The sequence below is a fragment of the Vicugna pacos genome, chromosome 35, assembly GCF_048564905.1.
Source record: "Vicugna pacos chromosome 35, VicPac4, whole genome shotgun sequence".
Lineage (NCBI taxonomy): Eukaryota > Metazoa > Chordata > Mammalia > Artiodactyla > Camelidae > Vicugna > Vicugna pacos.
In genome coordinates this window covers 22,900,888-22,918,800 of record NC_133021.1, presented here as the reverse complement: position 1 = coordinate 22,918,800, position 17,913 = coordinate 22,900,888, and the positions used below count along the sequence as shown (strand labels likewise).

Here is a 17,913-nt window from a genome sequence, read left to right as displayed (position 1 = left end):
TTTGAGATATTTCAACTTAAATATCATCTCAGATTGTCATCGTATCTTCCTGATCCCAGCATTTAACTTAGAATTATGGCACTAATGGTTCCAAGGTAGTTAGTACTCAGTACACGCATGTGGTTGGTGTTTTGGTTTTGTTTTATTTTGATTTGATTTGTTTTTGGCAAAATTTAATCTCTTCATCAGTGCATAGGAGAGTCACACAAAGTTTATAACTTTTCCTGTGCTCTTGAGAAAATTAAAGCTAATATTTTAGCTTCTACTTAATTACAACAGGGATGAATTTGCATAGATTTATCACTATCAAGTCTGTTAATATTTTCAAGTTAAGCCACATGGCAGGCCAGTCACATCTGAGATTTTCGTGATCAGATGGATTTGAGTAGTAATTTTGTGACATTTGCAAAGCAAACTATACGATATTAATAAAAATGGGCTTCATCTCAATGGCCCGTGTCACTTTTGAATTTTTTGAGTCAGGAATGCTCATTATCAGTAGACAGGTGATGATTTTGTTTCTGAAGAAACCAACAAAGCAGGGGTTAGCAATCAATTTTCTCAGAGAGATCCAGATGTCTTCCCAGGAAAAGAAGTTAATTCTTCTAAACTGTGAGAAGAGATGACAGTGTGTGAAATGAGAGAATCACCTTCTCAGCCAATATGAGCAGATGGTACAAGACAGAACCCTTTCCTCTTGGTCCTTGGCCTCAGAAGTCTCCCATTTTACTTCTTTTCCTAAATATGTGGGTCTGACCAGCATGGCAATGAAGTGTCTATCTATCCCATGGAATGTGAAGGTGAGGAGGAAACAACTGAAGTCCAGTGTGCCATTGACTTAACATAGTTCTATACATGGGGAGTCCCATTTTTCAGTCCTGTACATTTGAAGCCTTGAGTATTCTGGATGGGGCACAGATTTGCCTAGCATCAAGGTAGCCTTGGGTTACTATGAGATATTGATTTTGCACAAGAACATTGCTTTAGGCTTCATGTGAAGATTTCATACAGAAACTGGTGACCCATTTGGGGTCCAAGATGCCAGTTCTCAATAGCTTATGACTCTTATCCTTTTGGCTTTTAAGAGAAAAAAATACAAGAATAGTCAAGAGAAAGGATTCTGGAAATATAAATGATTGATAACAGTAGTATACAGCATCAAACAAGCAAATTTTATAAATACAAAGGAAAAAGTGTTAAAGAAAAAAGATGATGCTTTGTGTGTAAATCTTTGACATAAATTGGAAAAAGACAGAAATTAAAGAGTAGATAGAGGCATAAATTGATCCAATTAACTAAAGTGTCCTATAAGCAAAGAACACACGTTTGGAATGAGAGTCCTGAGGGTAAAAGTGAGTGATCCCAGGTGAGTTATTAGGAGACATTAGGTGCAAATTGCATTTGGAAGAAGGCCTGTGTGGCTACAAACTTCCCTCTTGGGACAGCTTTTACTGCGTCCTAGAGGTTTTGTATAGTTGTGTTTTCATTGTCATTTGTCTCAAGGTATTGTTTAACTTCCTCTTTTTTATTTTTATTTTTTAATAGAGTTGGTTTACAATGTGTTCATTTCAGGTGTACAGCATAGTGATTCAGTTATACATATGTATTCCGTTTTGTTTTCTTTTTCATTAGAGACTATTACAAGATATTGAATTTAATTCCCTGTGCTGTACAGTGGGACTTTGTTGTTTGTCTATTTTATTTATAGTAATTTGTATCTGTAAATCCCAAACTCCCAGTTTATCCCTCCACCCCTCCTTTCCCCCCTGGTAACCATAAGCTTGTCTTCTATGTCTGTGAGTCTGTTTCTGTTTTGTAAATAAGTTTGTGTCTAATTTCCTCTTTGACTTCGTCATTGACCCACTGGTCTTTTAGTAGCATGTTGTTTGGTCTTCATGTAAAAGTCCCCCACCCCCCATTTCTGTTTCTGTGGTTGATTTCTAGTTTCATGCTGCTGTGGTCAGAAAAGATACTTGAAATAACTTCTATCCTCTCAAGTTGGTCAAGGCTCGGTAAGTTGCGTTTTGGAACTGGTTGGTGAAGAAGGAGTAGGAAAGGAATTATGTGATGTACCTGTCAGGACAAATACTACAGAAGTTCAGCTAATCACATTGAAGGAACCCGAGAGATCAAGAGTACATCTTGTGATGAACCTCTCCTGGACTTAAGGAAATGACTGCCAGCTGTTCTGACTGAAGACTACTTGAGGCAGAATGACCCAGAAAGTCCATATGGTACCAAAGGCAAAAGCTTAATTAGATACATCACTTCTAACTGCATAAATCCACACTCCCGGGAGGAAGGAGATTAATTGTAAAGCACATGTTGGGAGGGTGACTTTCAAAAATGCAAGAACTCTGGAGGCTAAACCATGCTACTATTTAATAGTGACTATCTTTGGGTGAGAGAGTTTAAAGTGAAGGCTGTTTGTCCCTCTTTCTACAGTGGGTACACGTAACTTCTATAATGAAAAGTATTTTGAAAGTGTGTACTGTCACAGATCCAAGGAATAAAGTCATGTGGCTCCTTCTGTATGCTACACTAAACTTTACTTTGTAGTCACTGATGTATTGTAAAATTGTTGAAGGTCAGTGTATTGTTGTAAATATTTAAAAGAGCATTGCCAAAACTCAATGTAGAGGGTTTTTAAAAACTGTTTAATGATTTAAACCTGGAAACAGGTTTCAAAATGACTGTGTAATTAAAAGCTACACCTGATGATTAGGAAAGGACTTTTAAAAATCTTATTTTGTTCAAAAGGAAATGAGATCCTGTGTTTGGCTTTTGCTCTTGTTATGAAGTTCTTAAAGACAGAAACTTTGTATCCTCACTGAGGTGTGCCCTGAACTTGTGGCAGGGTGATTTTCCTTTTTGGTTTTTGTTGTTGTTTTGTTTTTGTTTTTGTTTTTTGGTGGGGGGTAAACTAGGTTTATGTATTTATTTTTTAATGGAGGTACTGGGGGTTGAACCCAGGACCTCATGCATGCTAAGCACGTGCTCTTCCACTGAGCTATACCCTCTCCACTTGATTGGGTTTTAAATGTCAACACTTGTGATGATGGGACCGGAAGTCCTTTATGGGATATAATTGTGCTTCCTGGTAATTTTCTACCGTGCTGGTCCCGCTACAGGTAATCCTCTGGGAAGATTAGGTATCCCCTACCATGTGTGTTGGCGTAGAAAAACTCATCTCTTCCTTGTGAATTTTGCTGAAATTTGGAATGTGTTTTCTATCCCCCATGCATTTTACATTCACTTCATAACAATATAAGCAATCTCCTTATTAATTTATATTATGATACCACAGTGGGGGTGCATTCTATCTTTTTTGTGATGGGGAGATAATTAGGTTTATTTATTTGTTTATTTTTTAGTGGAGATCCTAGGGACTGAGCCCAGGACCTGGAGCATGCTAAGCATGCGCTTTACCACTGAGCTACACCCTCCCCTCTCCATCTACAACTTTTATTCTCAAGCCTCTGTTCTACTATATTTTCTAGCATTTATGTCATGAAGACTGGTCTTAGCCCAGAAATGAGAGGAAGAGGAGAAGGGAGGAAGGAAGACAGGGAACGAGGGAGAGAGGGAGGGAGGGAGGCAAAGGAAGGAAGATTTTCTTAAGAATGCCTTTCTTTCATTTGCGTGTGACTTTTACAAAATAATCCCCACCACCACCACACTCAGACAAAAATGTAGTTTGGAATGCAGTGATAGAATTTTATTTTCCTCTGAGAAACCTGGAAGTGTGTATTTCTTCCTAAATAAAATAAGTAATCCCATTAGAACAGAAATGAGTATCTTTCCTTCTCAAGCCTCAGTCACTTTATTTATAAGGCATTTGGGCTAAATTGTCCTGTGAATCTTAACTCGAGCTAATAAATCAGCCAAGCTTTGAAATTTCTTTATAATTATGGTGATAAGAATTCCCACTGTTTATTTCAGGGACTTTCTCTGGAAGGGTAGTTTCTCAGTTGGAGAAGCAGTTCCAAGTCATTTTGAGCTCCATGAAACTCATTGCTTAGCGCTCTGATTACTTTCACACCCTAATTAAATGGTCGAATCTCTCTCTTGCATCTTGTTTAGGAAATCACAAGCAATCACGAACAGTCTGATACTAGGATTGATGAGCATTATTTAATTTCTGTTGCCCAATAATGTATATAATATTTACTAGCTAGGAATTGTCCTACGACATAAGATATACTTCCTGCCACAAAGTAATGGAAAGAGATCAGTAAATGAAAAAGAAAAGGGGGGGGAAGAGAGAGATTACATGTTTCATCTTGGAGAGAATGTTTCATCTGAAACAGAAACATGCTACACACCCCATGTGCCTGTTTCTATAGAACCAAAAAGCCCTTTCCAGCTGTTTACATTTTAGATGCAAAATGGCAATTTGACATAGACTAACAGTGTGATGTGAGCATCTGCGTAAAAAGGCTACATATGGAGCATGCCCAGTGCGGGGAGAGCGTCCTCCGCCCTCCCCCTCCAGATCTCTGAAGATAAGGCTTGAACTTTGCACTTGCAAATATCAGTGCATACATTTTGCACTAGATGGGGTTGTTTTTTATTGGGTTTTTTTTTTTAAGGTTCTCTGACAACTAATTTCTTTTCCCAATCCAAGAGCAGGGCAGAAAAGAGGGTAATAAGATGCATTAAGTTTAGGACGAGTTTGATGCCTGTGTTTGAATGCAGTTGAAGTGTTCTTTATTTTTAAAGCAATAGAAAGCATTGAGTGTTTGTTTCCTCTCCCCACTGGAATGGGAGAGTAAGAATCTCCTTGGATTGGAGTCCTCCGGGATAGGAAGTGAAAGCCCCGGAGGCAGAGACGGAGGAGAGGGGTTTGCCCAGAGCATGGATAGGAAACGAGAAGGGCTTCTGCAGGGCTCAGCGCGCACTGAGGATCTGCGCCCGGGGCTGCAGCTGCGGACGAGAAAGGCGCTGTCTGGCTAATGAAGGCCACCTGGATCAGGCTTCTGAAACGCGCCAAGGGAGGAAGGCTGAAGAATTCGGACATCTGTGTAAGCTCACGGGCTCTCCTTTGCGAGAGACGTTGTTTGGTCGTTGTTTCGGCTGCTGTTGCAGTGAGGGCTGTCTGGGGCTGGTGCGATTAGTAATACGATCCCGATTGCCAGAGCAGGGAGCGGGAGAGAGTCCTGAAATCTCCTGGGCTCCCTTTCCTTTGCTGTGATTTATTGCCATCGGCGGGATCCCCGGGCAGGTGTTTTTCTGTAGACAGCTTTTGTGAAATACCTATTTAAAGGGATTGAAAGACGTGTTGCTTAACGTCTTAACGAGCGGAGCTGGCGGCTGTGGTCTTCCAGTTTTGTCAGAGGAGGTAGCAGGTGACTACAGAGGTACAAAAGGATGCTTAAGATGAAAGTGGGAGCCCTCTAGGGTCGTGACATTGCAGAGAGTTCACGTTTATAACGCGTTAGACTTGCCTTTTATTATTTTCTTATTAGACTGTCTTCTTTCGAATTGTAAATTCCTGCCTTAGCGTGTAGGCTGTTCTCCAAGCTCTCCTTGAAACCCAGCAGTGTCCTTCCTACACTGCACCACGGGGCTCGCTTAATTATGCAAGAACTTGTTCTGGCTTCCAGAAAGGCCGGTCGTGGGAGCCTCACATTGGGGAAGGAGTGGTAACTTGGAAGGACTCGTAACCAGGACAGCGCGCTCTCCCAGGGAGTGGTCTGCAAACCGAAGTGTGGTTGGTGTGGCTGGTTTGCCCCCCGGAGCGGACTGTGTTCTCCTCTTTTCAGGAATGCAGAGCTCAGTCTAGGAAGCTGATTGCCACCTCTTCCAATGCCGCGCGTCTTGGGTGGGATCGCTTTTTAAAATGTCCGTTTTCCTCTCCAGGGTTCGGCAGACTCCTACACCAGCCGTCCATCCGATTCAGATGTTTCTCTGGAGGAAGATCGGGAGGCAGTGCGCAGAGAGGCAGAGCGACAGGCCCAGGCCCAGTTGGAAAAAGCAAAGGTAGAACCGTTCCTTCCCCTGCCCGGCTCTGGGCAGATGGTGCCGGGGTCCACGACGGGTCACCTGCCCAAGTTCCTCCCCACCTGTGTGTTGCCTCTCTTACCGTTTCTCACTGTCTGGCTGGAAAGAGGTGCAAGAAATGAAATATATTTTCTTCCCTCAGTAGAAAAAGGCGGTGTGATAAGAGTGGTCTTGCCTTTTATGTTGTTTTCTAACCCGAGTAACTTGTTTCTGTGGGTGGATGGTTTATTTAGACAGGCAAAAATGATCCCTGAATATACAAAGAAGAAAAATTGCTTCTAATCTCAAAATGATTTTAATTCAGCTTTTTCAGGAAACCATTGCTCTGCTTAGGAAAACAAACTTTCTTCAAGCTAATGTTTATATTCTTAGACTTGAACCATCTTTTCCCCCAAATTTTACACCCTTGGTGTTTTATAATAGTATTTCTCTTACAGTTTAAAAAAAATTAGGTTGCATTATGCTTTTCAAGAATAAAGCCAGAAAAGATTTTATTAATTAAAAACGTTCCTTCTCATGGAACACTTTTCTTCTCCATCCCATAATAATGAAGTGCATATATATATGGAAGGGGGACCGGAAATCAGACATGAAACATGTAACTAGAGAATTGAGCTGAGACTTTCATTTCACTTGTAATGATTTGGATTCTTTTGCCCATGTAGTCATCCAAGTAGCAGCTGTTTCTAAAACATAGATTGTGGTTCAAGTTGAAGGTGCCTTCATTTGTGTGATGTTCGGTAACTTCTAAATGAACGTATTTTAACTCAGTCATCGGTTTTCTTTTGCGAAAAATGACTGCTTTGAAAAAAGAGTGCTGTGTTGATTTTGCTAAAAAAAAAATCGAGGGTAACATTAGAATACTTCTGCTGGCTGCTTCATCTCTGAGATGAGTAAAATCTCTGTGTGTTGCTATGGGAATCGTGGCTTGGAGATTCTGGTTTGAATGCATGGACAGCCCTTATGTAATATTCATGACCTCTAGCACAGCTGCCATAGTGGTTTGCAGAGGAGCTGCCAAGGGACCTTGACTTTAAAAAAAAAAAAAAAAGCAGCATTTCCATGCATCAAAACAATGTTCTCATCCCAGCGGGCAGGGAAGTCAGCTCCAGGTGAGACACCGTCTTGGCTGCAAGATAGCTCACAAATGGCAGAAGCAGGGAACTGATAAAGCAAGGTGTGGTCCAGTTGCCATCCATTAATCTACTCTATGGAAGTTAACCACGTAAAGCTTTATGATGTGACCATATGGATGAAACTGGGGGACATGTGCCAAGTGAAATAAACCAGTCACGGGAGGACACTTTATAATTCCACTGATATGAGGTATCTAGAGTAGTCAAACTCATAGGAGCAGAGAGTAGAATGGGGGTTGCCAGGGGCTGGAAAAGGAGAAAATGGGGGCGATGCTATTCAACAGCTAGAAGGTTTCAGTTATGCAAGATAACCAAATCCTAGAGATCTGCTGTGCAACATTGGGCCTGTAGTTAATAATCCTGTTACTGTACACTTAAAAAATTATTAAAAGGATAAATTTCTTGTTAAATGTTCTTACTACAATAGGAAAATTTTGAAGTTGAAATTAAATAATGAATGCATGACTAGTGAAGTTAATTGCCCCAAATTTGCAGCATGGCTACTATATATTGCAATTTAGAATCTGACTTCTATATTCTATGTTTTGCACAAGGGTGCAAAGAAAAGTCAAGAAAAAAAAAGAAATAACAGTTTGTATTCCAGAAGTAAGAGTGTTTTATTTGCACTCATTTATTCATGTGATTTTTCACATACCAAAATTAAACAGTTTTGCAGGTTCCTGTCACCTGATTGTACAAGCCAATGTCTTGTAGGTTCGCTTTTCATAAACCCCAATTTAGTTATCTGATGGGTGCATTTTTGTCCTGGACTACTGTAAGTCCTGAATTCAGTGACACAGTGGCATAGAACTTTTAAATATCTTTCAACTCAGTATAGATGATAACATTGTTCCCAAATCAAACCAGATTCGTGTTCTTTGTCATACAGACTAAAAAGTGTTTAATTACAAGGGAAGTAGAAGATGAAAGAAAATGAAGAGAATTTAAAACAAAGGCAGACTAATTGAAGGGCTATATCTTATGCTTAAGGAAAATAGTTCATTTATATCTATTTTTCTTTAAAATTAGGTCAGTATCTTAAACCTTGTGGATGTATTCAAATGAGTAACAACAGGGCGAGGGAGAATTTGACTATGTTCTGAGAGAAGATAAAAAGAGTAGAATTTCAGTTTATTTTGTGTTAAAATCATCGTTTGGTAAGTCTAGTTTATTCTGATGTCCTTGAAGAAGGAATACAAAAGAAGGATAGTAGCTGGGTCATTCATGAGGCTATTTAATCTACTTTCCTCCACCAGTCTATCATCATGCCCTTGTGGGACCTATTTCGAAAGGAACCCCTAAAGTTCAAAAATAAGTAAAATCATTAGTTACTTTTAAGATAGTTTAAAACACATTTTCCATCCATTTTGGAAGACTCAAAACTTTTCTACATTTATTTTGCAACTATTCTAACATCCTAACAGAAAGCCATGATAAATGAGTGCTTTAACTCACCGACCCTACAGATCACGTGCCATTAAATCTGTGCAAATACCTAGAATAAACCTCAGTGGTGGTTTCACATCCTGGTCCTCTGTCAATATGAAATATATTATCCATCAGTTGCCTTAAGAATATTCCTGTGAAATAAGGTGATTGGCAAGTAGGGAAACTAGAGAAAATACCTTTGGAAATTAAGTGACCTACAAAAGGTTATATAACCAGGCCCTCCGTGCTTCCCATAGAATCCAGTCTATTTTTCATGACCACTCTGTTATGGCTTCTCTTCAAGTAGTAAACTCTACAGTGAACAGATTATATGTGTATTTTGAGGCGCATAACTGCCATGACCTTCATTTTAACTTGGTGTTTGCTGGTCCCAGCTGCCCATTTTGACCTTGTTCAGTTTTGCCATACTTTGCCAACCCTGCCCTCTTTAAGATGGTGCTCTTTGATATTGCCTTAAAGACAATATAGGAATTGAATTTATTCCCACATTGATCTTTTTCACATAACAACTTTATTGAGCTAGAATTCATTCATTTAAAGTGTACCCTATTCAACTTTCCATCTCCATAGATTTGTCTATTCTGATGATTATTGTATACAAATGAATAGGAGGTCTGTTGTGACTGGCCACTTTCACTGACGACATGTTCACTGTTCATCCATGTTCTAACATGTATCAGGACTTCATTCCTTTTCCTTGTCAGGTAATATTCCACTGTATGTAGATATCATATTTGATTTATCAGTTGGTAGACATTTGGGTTTCCATTTTTTCACTATTGTTAAAAATGCTGTTATGGAACATTCACATACAAGATTTTTCATGGATGTTGCTGGATCATAAGATCATCTTGTTTTAATTGAAAGAATATTTTCTTTTCCCCTTCATGCCCTAGAAATGATCCTTTCTGCCCTACATCCAGAGACTCTGGGTTGAGAAATCTGCATGTAGAAGGAATTGGAGCAGAGAGGAAATAGTGTGGGTGCAGTATTATTACTAGAATAATGTTAAATTTTACATTGATTGTTCTCTTATCAGTAAATGTCTACTATATTAAAGAAAGTGTATTCATCACAGTTGGCCTGGAGGGAAGGCACTGCAGGGCCAGAACCACCACATTAAACAGGCAGATATGTTGCTGCAGAAAGCTTCTATTAATTTGTTTAGAGAGAAAAGGCACGGTCTTCAATTACGCTAATCAGAGGTAGACTAGAAGTACGTGAGGGGAGGCGAGGTCTGTGGGTCTCCAGATCAACAGACTGCACCCAGCTGGCAGGAAGAAAGTCCTTCTTGGAGGTGGTGATGACTTAAACCTATACCTTCCAGGATGAACAGATCGAGTTTAGTTTATCAAGTAGAAAGTTGGGGGTGGAGCAGGAAGACCTAATAAGTAATGTGAGTAATGGCCAACATCAGGAAAGACTTGGCAGCCAGAAAACCTGGAACCTTCCAGAGGAAGGTTCCTTTTTTGCCATCTTGCCAACTGGAAGATGTCTTTATTCTAGGCTCACATTTAATTAATAGTTTGGCAGAGTATAATATTCATGTACAAAAATTATCTGCCTTCAGAATTTTGAAGACATTATGTTGCTTTTTTTCTAAGTGTCCAGCCCTGCTGGGGTGAACGTCAATGTCATTCTGTCTCTGAGCACAATTCCTGCATAATTTTCTCTAATATTCTGAGAACTGTTCTTCTTTTGGTATTCTAAAGTTTGACCTTGGTGTGAGTCTTACTATTTATCGTCCCTGGCTTTTCATGTAAATGCTCCTTGTGAAGGGCCAGTCATTTCAGCTCTGGAAAGTGTGTTATTTGTTTATCTATTTATTTATTTTTTATAATTTCTTCCCCTGTTTTCCCTCTTTTTCTGGTCCTCTAGTTTGTCAGATGTCTAATGAGCATTTTCTTCTCTCTGCATTTTTTTCCTCTTCTCTCTGTCTGTTTGTTCTACTGTCCGAGTTTTTCTCCACTTATCTTTTAACCTACCTATAGACATTTTTTATTTTTGAAAATTTCAAATTCCCAAGAGCCTTCGTCTCTTCTCCTCTTTCATACCTTCTTATTTTTCTTCCATGGCTGTAATATTTTTCTCTTCTCTCTCTCAAGATTTTAAGTTTTCTGTACTGTCTGTTTTTGAAACTTTTCAATCTGATTTGTACATCTGGAGACTTTCTTCCAAGGTTTGATTTTTCAGTTACCCATTCATAATTAAGAGCAAGATGCTGTAAAGTTGAGTAGAAGCTGTAAATGTGATGACACACTTCTTGACTGCTGCTCTTTTATAGGGTGGGGGGTGGCTTTTTTTCAGTCTGATCAGTGTCCCCAAAGGAGTCCCCAGCCTTTTGATACTTGAGATCTCACTCTCTACTCTAAATCCACTGCCTACTTTTTTCTATGTTCTACATTTTTATCTGCCCCCATCTTACTTTTTGTTTTTTCATCTGTGGGTTTATACTTTTTCAAAAAGGAGAAAAACTTTCAGGAGGAAGCATTTGTTCTGTTGACCATATTTTATCCCCCATATTTATCAATAAATATACTATAAAAAAAGAGAAAGTGTTACTCATATTGCCTTAGTCCATAAATGCGTTAGACATTGAGAGAATTCTATCTAATTAGAAATATCTCCCTACCTGGCCTTTTCAGAAGAAAGAATAAACAAGAATGTGTTTCTTCATCTTCAACCCAAAGATGAATTTTATGTGGAAAAAAAACGTTAAATTTTTTTAAAGGTATCTTATTGAGAAAATTATGTGGGAGGTAGGAGAGAAGAATGTGTACCTGTCTATATCACAGACTTCCTTAAACCCTCAAGATAAACTATTGGATAAAATCCAAAGAACATGTGGTAGGTATTAAACTAGATGGCTGTGCACAGGAAAAAAAAAACACATTTAATTGATAAAAAATGACAACATCCAGCAGAGAGCTCTCGTCGTCAAAAACATAAACTATGGGAGATGTTCTTCAGAAAATATCTTAGGCGAAAATTATTTTCCCATTGTTGATTTTAGTGCTGGCTCTTCATCTTTGCGTTGAAAAACTGTCAGCTCTCTTTTGCTCATAGCAATTACCTTCCAAATAGAGCTAGAAAATTGGCAAAGTATGTCTAGTTTCCGACATCAGGAGTTGGTTGATTGTTCAAGTGCATATTAGGTTGCATTTTTTTCCCTACCTGTAAGAAATAAAAAGCGTGCGAAAGACCCGTGGACCTGGTTTAGGCTTCTGTGTGGGTCATAAACATGACTGGGTAGGTATAGTCCGGACGCTGGTACATGTAATTCCACTCCTCTCAAATGTTAGTTGACAATAGTAGTAATAACACAATCATGATAACACTTTGTGAGTGATTACTCTTCATTATGGACAGTTGGAAAGATCGAAAAGGAGAAAGCAAAGCTTTATGTCCCTAAAGCATTTTGAGGTCCTCTCAAGCGGTTAGGGTCATGCAGTGCATAGAGCATCATTTCCGACACTATCTTTTACATCAGAACAGATCTCTCTCAGTTTAGTGACTTAAGGTCACAGTGCTCTTCCATGCATCACTGGCTGACTGGCAGGTGAGCTGGTGACCAGTTGATCTGGGAAGACCTCTTGCATGTGTCTGGAGGTTGGCAGCTGTCAGCCTGGGCATCTCCCTTCTCCTCCGGGGGTCTCCCATCCCCCAGCTAGCTGGTTGGCTCCTCCTCATGCTGTTCTCAGAGTTAGTTACAAGGACATCAAGAGGGTCCCAAAGGGCAATATTCAAGTCTCTTCTTGTGTCCTGTGTGCTGATGCCCTGTGGCCCAAGCAAGCCACGTGGCTAAACCCGGAGTCAATGTGGGAAGGGATGACCACCACGGGCATGGATTCCGGGGTGGAGATTATTACAGCTGTTTTCTGCAGATGATCTGCCATATCTGTCTTTGTTCTCCCTTCCTTCTTTGGAAGAAGAAATGTCTCCATACTTTTGAAATACACAGCCCTGTCTTCTCTCCCTTCCCGTCTTTCCATTTCCATCCTGTCTTCTTCCCTTCCTTGAAACTGACTTCGGTCTGTATCTTTACTGATCTGGTCTCTAGTGACTTTCAGAGTTCATTGACATCTTCTTAAGCATCCCCTAGACATCTCTGTCAGCCTTGCCTTGTTTTATCTTTTCCAAGTCAATTTAGTCTCGCAGGTACTGGCTACAACACAAGCCTATTTCTACTGCCTTTCTGGTCCTTCCCTGCCAGTCTCATCCGCTGCTTCCCTCTACTGAAGTGTGGAAGTTCGTCCACCCAAATGCACCAACCTTGACCTTCTGGTTTTTATCTCTGTAGGCGTGCCTTTGGTTTTCAAACCAGTGGATTCCTCAGGAGCTGCTGTAGAGGCAGAGGGCTGCCCAGAGGTTGTGTTCTGGTGCATCTTCCCAGATTCAGCCAAAGCAGCTCTCTCCATTTTCTTTTCTTTTCTTTCTTTCTTTCTTTTTTTTGGGGGGGCAGGGGTAGGGGAATATTGGGACTTTCATGTAAGTTCTCCTTTGACTGTAGAGTTCACCTTCATAATGAGTTTTAAGCCATTGCCATCTTTCCCTCTACCATCTCACCCTCCTCACCATTCTCAGTATCACTTTAAGTCTGCACCTCTGCCCTTGACCTCTCTCCCTAGTGTCGGTATCTCAAATCTTCCCTTTTTGGGCATCTCTATCAGCTCTACCATTTAAAATGGAGCTCCCCAATTTTTCCTTCAAACCCTTTCTTCTCTGCATTTTCATATTTCAGTCAATGTTAATTTCACCCTCCCAAGATCAAAGCCTTCATCCAGGGGACAGCAGATATTTTTTTTTTCCTGTATAAATTCAGGTGGGAGATATTTTAGGTGCTGTGGGTCATTTGGTGTCTGTCACAACTGCTCAACTCAGGGAAGCCTGGATTTGGAGTCTATCTCTGCAGTAGACTGGCTGCGTGACCTTTTGATAAGTTGCACGTGACCCTCTTGGTTCCAGCGATAACTGCACGAGCTGGTACGTGTCAAGCCCAGGGTTCCCGGGCAGGGGACTGGGATGGGCACAGGCAGCTGGAACTTGGTGCTCCCGCCTTCAAGTTCAATGTCTAACGGGGAGTCTGTATTAGAAGCAATGAAACCACTGTTTTCACTCCCTCCCTGGTTGTGCAAGGTCTCCAGACACCATTATATGTGGTCATGACCATGTTTGAGTTACTTGTTTCTACCCGGGTGGTGAGTGCTGTGTGACAGATCTGTACTGTCCAGTGGCTGCCGACTTGAGTGGCATTTGCACTGTCATGTGATCATCACCGCAGCTCACGGGCCATCAGACTGCATCCCCCATCCCTCCCCGGGACTAGGCGGCATCCTGTCCCCTGCACTAGAGTTGGAGCCCCTTGAGAGAAAGGGCAGCTCTGTGCTGCTTAATCTCACTGCTGCAGGTTCCCATTTCTCTCCTCTGGAGTTAACTCTCTCTCTTGCTCTTCTCACAGGCTCTTTTCTGAGTAACTCCTGAGTATTTTAGGAATAAAATTACATATCGTTCCCTGTTTCTTGACGGTTATATTTATCTTGGCGCTCGACCCAGGAGTGAGCTTTAAGTTTCTTAGGGGGAAGAGTTACATGTTTCAAAGAGAACCCGATACTCTATCTAACTCAGCCCTCTCTTACAGTGGATTTATGGTTTTTATTAATGGAAGTTCTAGGGGTCTGAAATTTGCCCACATTAGAACTGCACTCTTGTGTGAGAACCCTTATAAGGACTGCTAACATAATACAGACTGCTGGCTGTTTCAGAGCCATAAATGGATTGGGGAAGGATTATTATAAATGTTGCTGCTCAAGCCTTCTTTTTCATAGAGAGCTGTAACTGAACATCTTTGTTGTCTCGTTATAAACACAGCTATAAATATATGATTCTTACCCTCTTTTTTCTCTCCAATAGACATGAATGAGGCAGCACACAAAGACCTTTAAGAGCTTAAAACAGTCAACCGCTCTCTGCCTTTGAGTCTTGGCCCCCACCAACAGCTAAAGGAAAGATGCTGAAAGCTTTGAGAGGAGAATGTCTTCAATTAGCAAACGTTTGATGGGTGGTATTGTACTAGGGAACTAGGAGACAGAAGAAGAGATAGCAAAGGAGTGTTAGATGTGGTTTCTCCCTCAAGAAGCTTATGGTCTAATGAATGATGATGCCAGACGTGTGCATCACTGATGGAGAGCAACGTGCTAAGTGATAGATTAACAGCAGTGGGAGCCACATGCTGGAGGGCTGGTGAGCAGAGGGTGGAGTTACTGCTGGGGTCCTGGAGGGCTGAGCACCAGGAGGAGGGCAACTGGGATGGTAGATGTCCCCACCAGGAAGTGGCTGTCTCTTTGGGGACAAAACCTTGGCTAACCAGTGATGTAATTCTTCTAAGTTTATTTAGATCAGTTGCTAACCGAGGGTCCAACAAAGGCTATTATTTTGGTTTAATTTTGCTTAAATCCCATTGAATTCCAATTTACCTTCAACTAACCACACTGAAGTGTTGTTTGTTTTTTTTTTATCCTGTTAATCATTTTGAAGTGTGCAGTTCAGTGGTGGTAACTGTGTTCACATTGTTACGTAACATCTCTAGGACTTTTTCATCTTGCAAAACTGAAATTGTATACCTGTTGAACATCTCTCCATTTCCTGCTCCCTCCACACCCAGCCCCTGGCAGCCACCATCCTAGTTTCCATTCGCATGATTGTGACCATTCAAGGAACCTCGTGTAATGGAATCATACGGTATTTGTTATTTTGGGACTAGTTTGTTTAACTCTGCCTGAAGTCCTCAGGGTTCATCCATGTTGTAGCACGTGGCAGGACTGCCTTCTTTTTAAGGCCAAGTAATACTCCCTTATGTAGATAAGCCACATTTTCTTTATCCATTTATCTGTTGGTGGACATTTGGGCTGCTTCCACATCTTCGCTCCTGTGAATAATGATGGGAAGAATTTTTTTATCTTTTTTTTTTTTGATGATCCCATTAAGCTGTACCATAGCAAGTAGTAGCTTATGGTCATCTCAGTGTTGAAATCCTCAGTGTATTCCTTTGCTTGGTCCTTGCAAGTACTTAGTGGGGAAAGGAAGACAGCTACAGTTACCCTATTCTATGAATGAGGAAATCGATGGTGGATATTCAACAGTCTTGTCCAAGCTCACAGAGCTCTTAAGTAGCAGAATTAGGACAAGAACCCATGCTTCTGTTTGGTAGGATTCTGTTTTTACATTCTTTCACCTAATCAGTGAGCCCCTCTTAGAAAGATATAAACTAAGAATGCACAAATGCTGCCTCTGTTTCATGCTGTGGAGGAATTAAAGGAATAAAATTTTTTTTCTTAAATAACAAAAGCGGGAAAAAAAGGCATGGCAACTATTAAAACAATTTAGTAAATCAAAATACCACCACTAGCTTTTTCTTCTCTTTTTTTTTTTTCCCCTGTTGAGTCTAGATAATATAGAGTTTACAATCAAAGTGCTTCCACCCCCCCCCCCAACTTTAAGTTTCGTTTATGGTACTTGTGCCACGATTTAGAATGAGTACTTTTAAAAAAAAAAAACATTTTTATCACCCTTTAAACAAAAATTCTGAGCTAAAATATCGTGAATCCAATGAGTTATTAAAGAGGGAGCTTTCAGGATGTATTGTGTACTGTATTCTTGGTTAAACAGAGATACAAATGGAATGTACCTAAAAATATTTGAATAGGATCTTCCTATAGAGAAATGTAAAAATAATCAAATATCCTAGAAATAGGTCATATGAAGAAGGCTAAAAAAATCGAGTTGAAGTTGGGTGCAGGAGAGAAGATGGAAATTACAGTGAAACTATTTGAAAAGAGATTTCTTAAGTGTTGCCTCCTCCTAAGGGGGGGAAATGGTGAAATGAATGGTCTGAAAATTATAGTAGCCAAAATGTAAAGTTAGATGTTATAATTGACTTGAGAGGGATGAGAACATTGTAAAGAAAAACTAGAAAACTATCTTACAATGGTTTTAAAGAAACTTCCTTGGCTTAAGAAAGCGTTGGTTTATTTTATCTAAATCGTGCCTTGAGGAAGAAAGATATGACCCAGCTAGCTGTGAAGGTTATTTTTCTCCTAGTGATTCCCTACCAGTAGTTCTTTCTATTGACATTTTGCAGGACTAACATTCATTGCTTAAAAAAAAAAAAAAAGTCAGATCTTGAAGATTGAGGCTAATACTGTGCTCACCTTACCCTCCCAAGACTGGGTCAGGAAGTGTATTTGGCAGGAGGGAAGTGAAAATGTAGGCAGGCATCACTCCAGTTGTCCAATCTTTCTGCTTTCTAGATCCAGTCCCTGGATTTTAAACAACTTAACTCTTCCTTTTGTCTTCTTCAAGGAACTATGGTCGCCCTTGAGTGAAATATTTATTGGACCAATTGTAACCTGTGAGTCAACCCACATTCCTTACAGATGAAAGTCAAGTGAGAAGTCTGTTTGCAAGGCAACCCAGTGCCACACAGTGCATTCACACAGAATTAGAGCAGACCTTTGGCATATACACAGCTTCATGCTGTGAGTTTAAGTTGTCTGAAGCATATAATAATCATATAATGGATATACGCAATTCAAAAGTGCTTTGAATTAGACAAAAATCTCCATGTGCTAAATGAATTCATTATTCATTCAACACACTTGTATTCTATCACCACCCTGGTGGTCTGGGTGATGCTAGGGGATATAAAATGATTAAGCCTTGGTCCCTAATTATCAAGAGTTCACTCTAAGAGGACATTTACATAGTAATCATACAGTAACATACAATAGTATCTTACTCACCTCCTCACTTTAAAGGGAAGAAGATAAGGTGATCACACCAAATCCCGTATTTCATAGTCACTATGCACTGTGCACTAAGGTTTATGAACTGCCTTATGTTTTGTATCCATTTTACTACATGGTCTGCCCCCGAGCTGGCTTTTCAAAGATGGCAGTGAGTCAGCATCCTCTTATTCAAGTGACAAAAACTCACCTAAAGGGATGTATCCCAACCTTAAATATTTTATTTAAGCTTAATACATTAAGAAATGCACACTTCAGCCCTGATCTCTTGGTACAAAACTGAGGCCTGTTCTTTGAGCATGAGTCTACTGATTGGAGTTTCATTGATGACCCCTACAAGCATCTTCACTATAGAATTGAGTTTGACATTGGAGTTTGACCCTATCCAATGGGATTTGGAGCTGAAAAGGATTTTTTAAATTTTAAAACGCAGTCATGTTTATGCCTCAAGATGATAAGTTAAATTTCTCCTAAATTTCTTAGTTTTATAAAACATGAACCATCTGTTTCCATTCTTATACTTT

At 40.1% G+C, this 17,913-nt stretch overlaps 1 protein-coding gene across 8 annotated transcripts in view; it reads left to right on the top strand.

The window, feature by feature from the left end:
• Positions 1-17,913, top strand: part of CACNB2 (calcium voltage-gated channel auxiliary subunit beta 2) — a 346,868-nt gene that overhangs the window by 226,419 nt on the left and 102,536 nt on the right. For 6 of the 8 annotated variants that reach the window (XM_072955192.1, XM_006208877.4, XM_072955193.1 and 3 more), the window contains exon 3: positions 5,863-5,982. In XM_072955192.1, coding sequence (XP_072811293.1) covers positions 5,863-5,982 — 120 coding nt within the window. Of the gene's footprint in view, positions 1-4,618; positions 5,025-5,862; positions 5,983-17,913 lie in introns of those variants that run through there. The other 2 variants (XM_006208881.4, XM_006208878.3) reach the window with 2 other exon arrangements.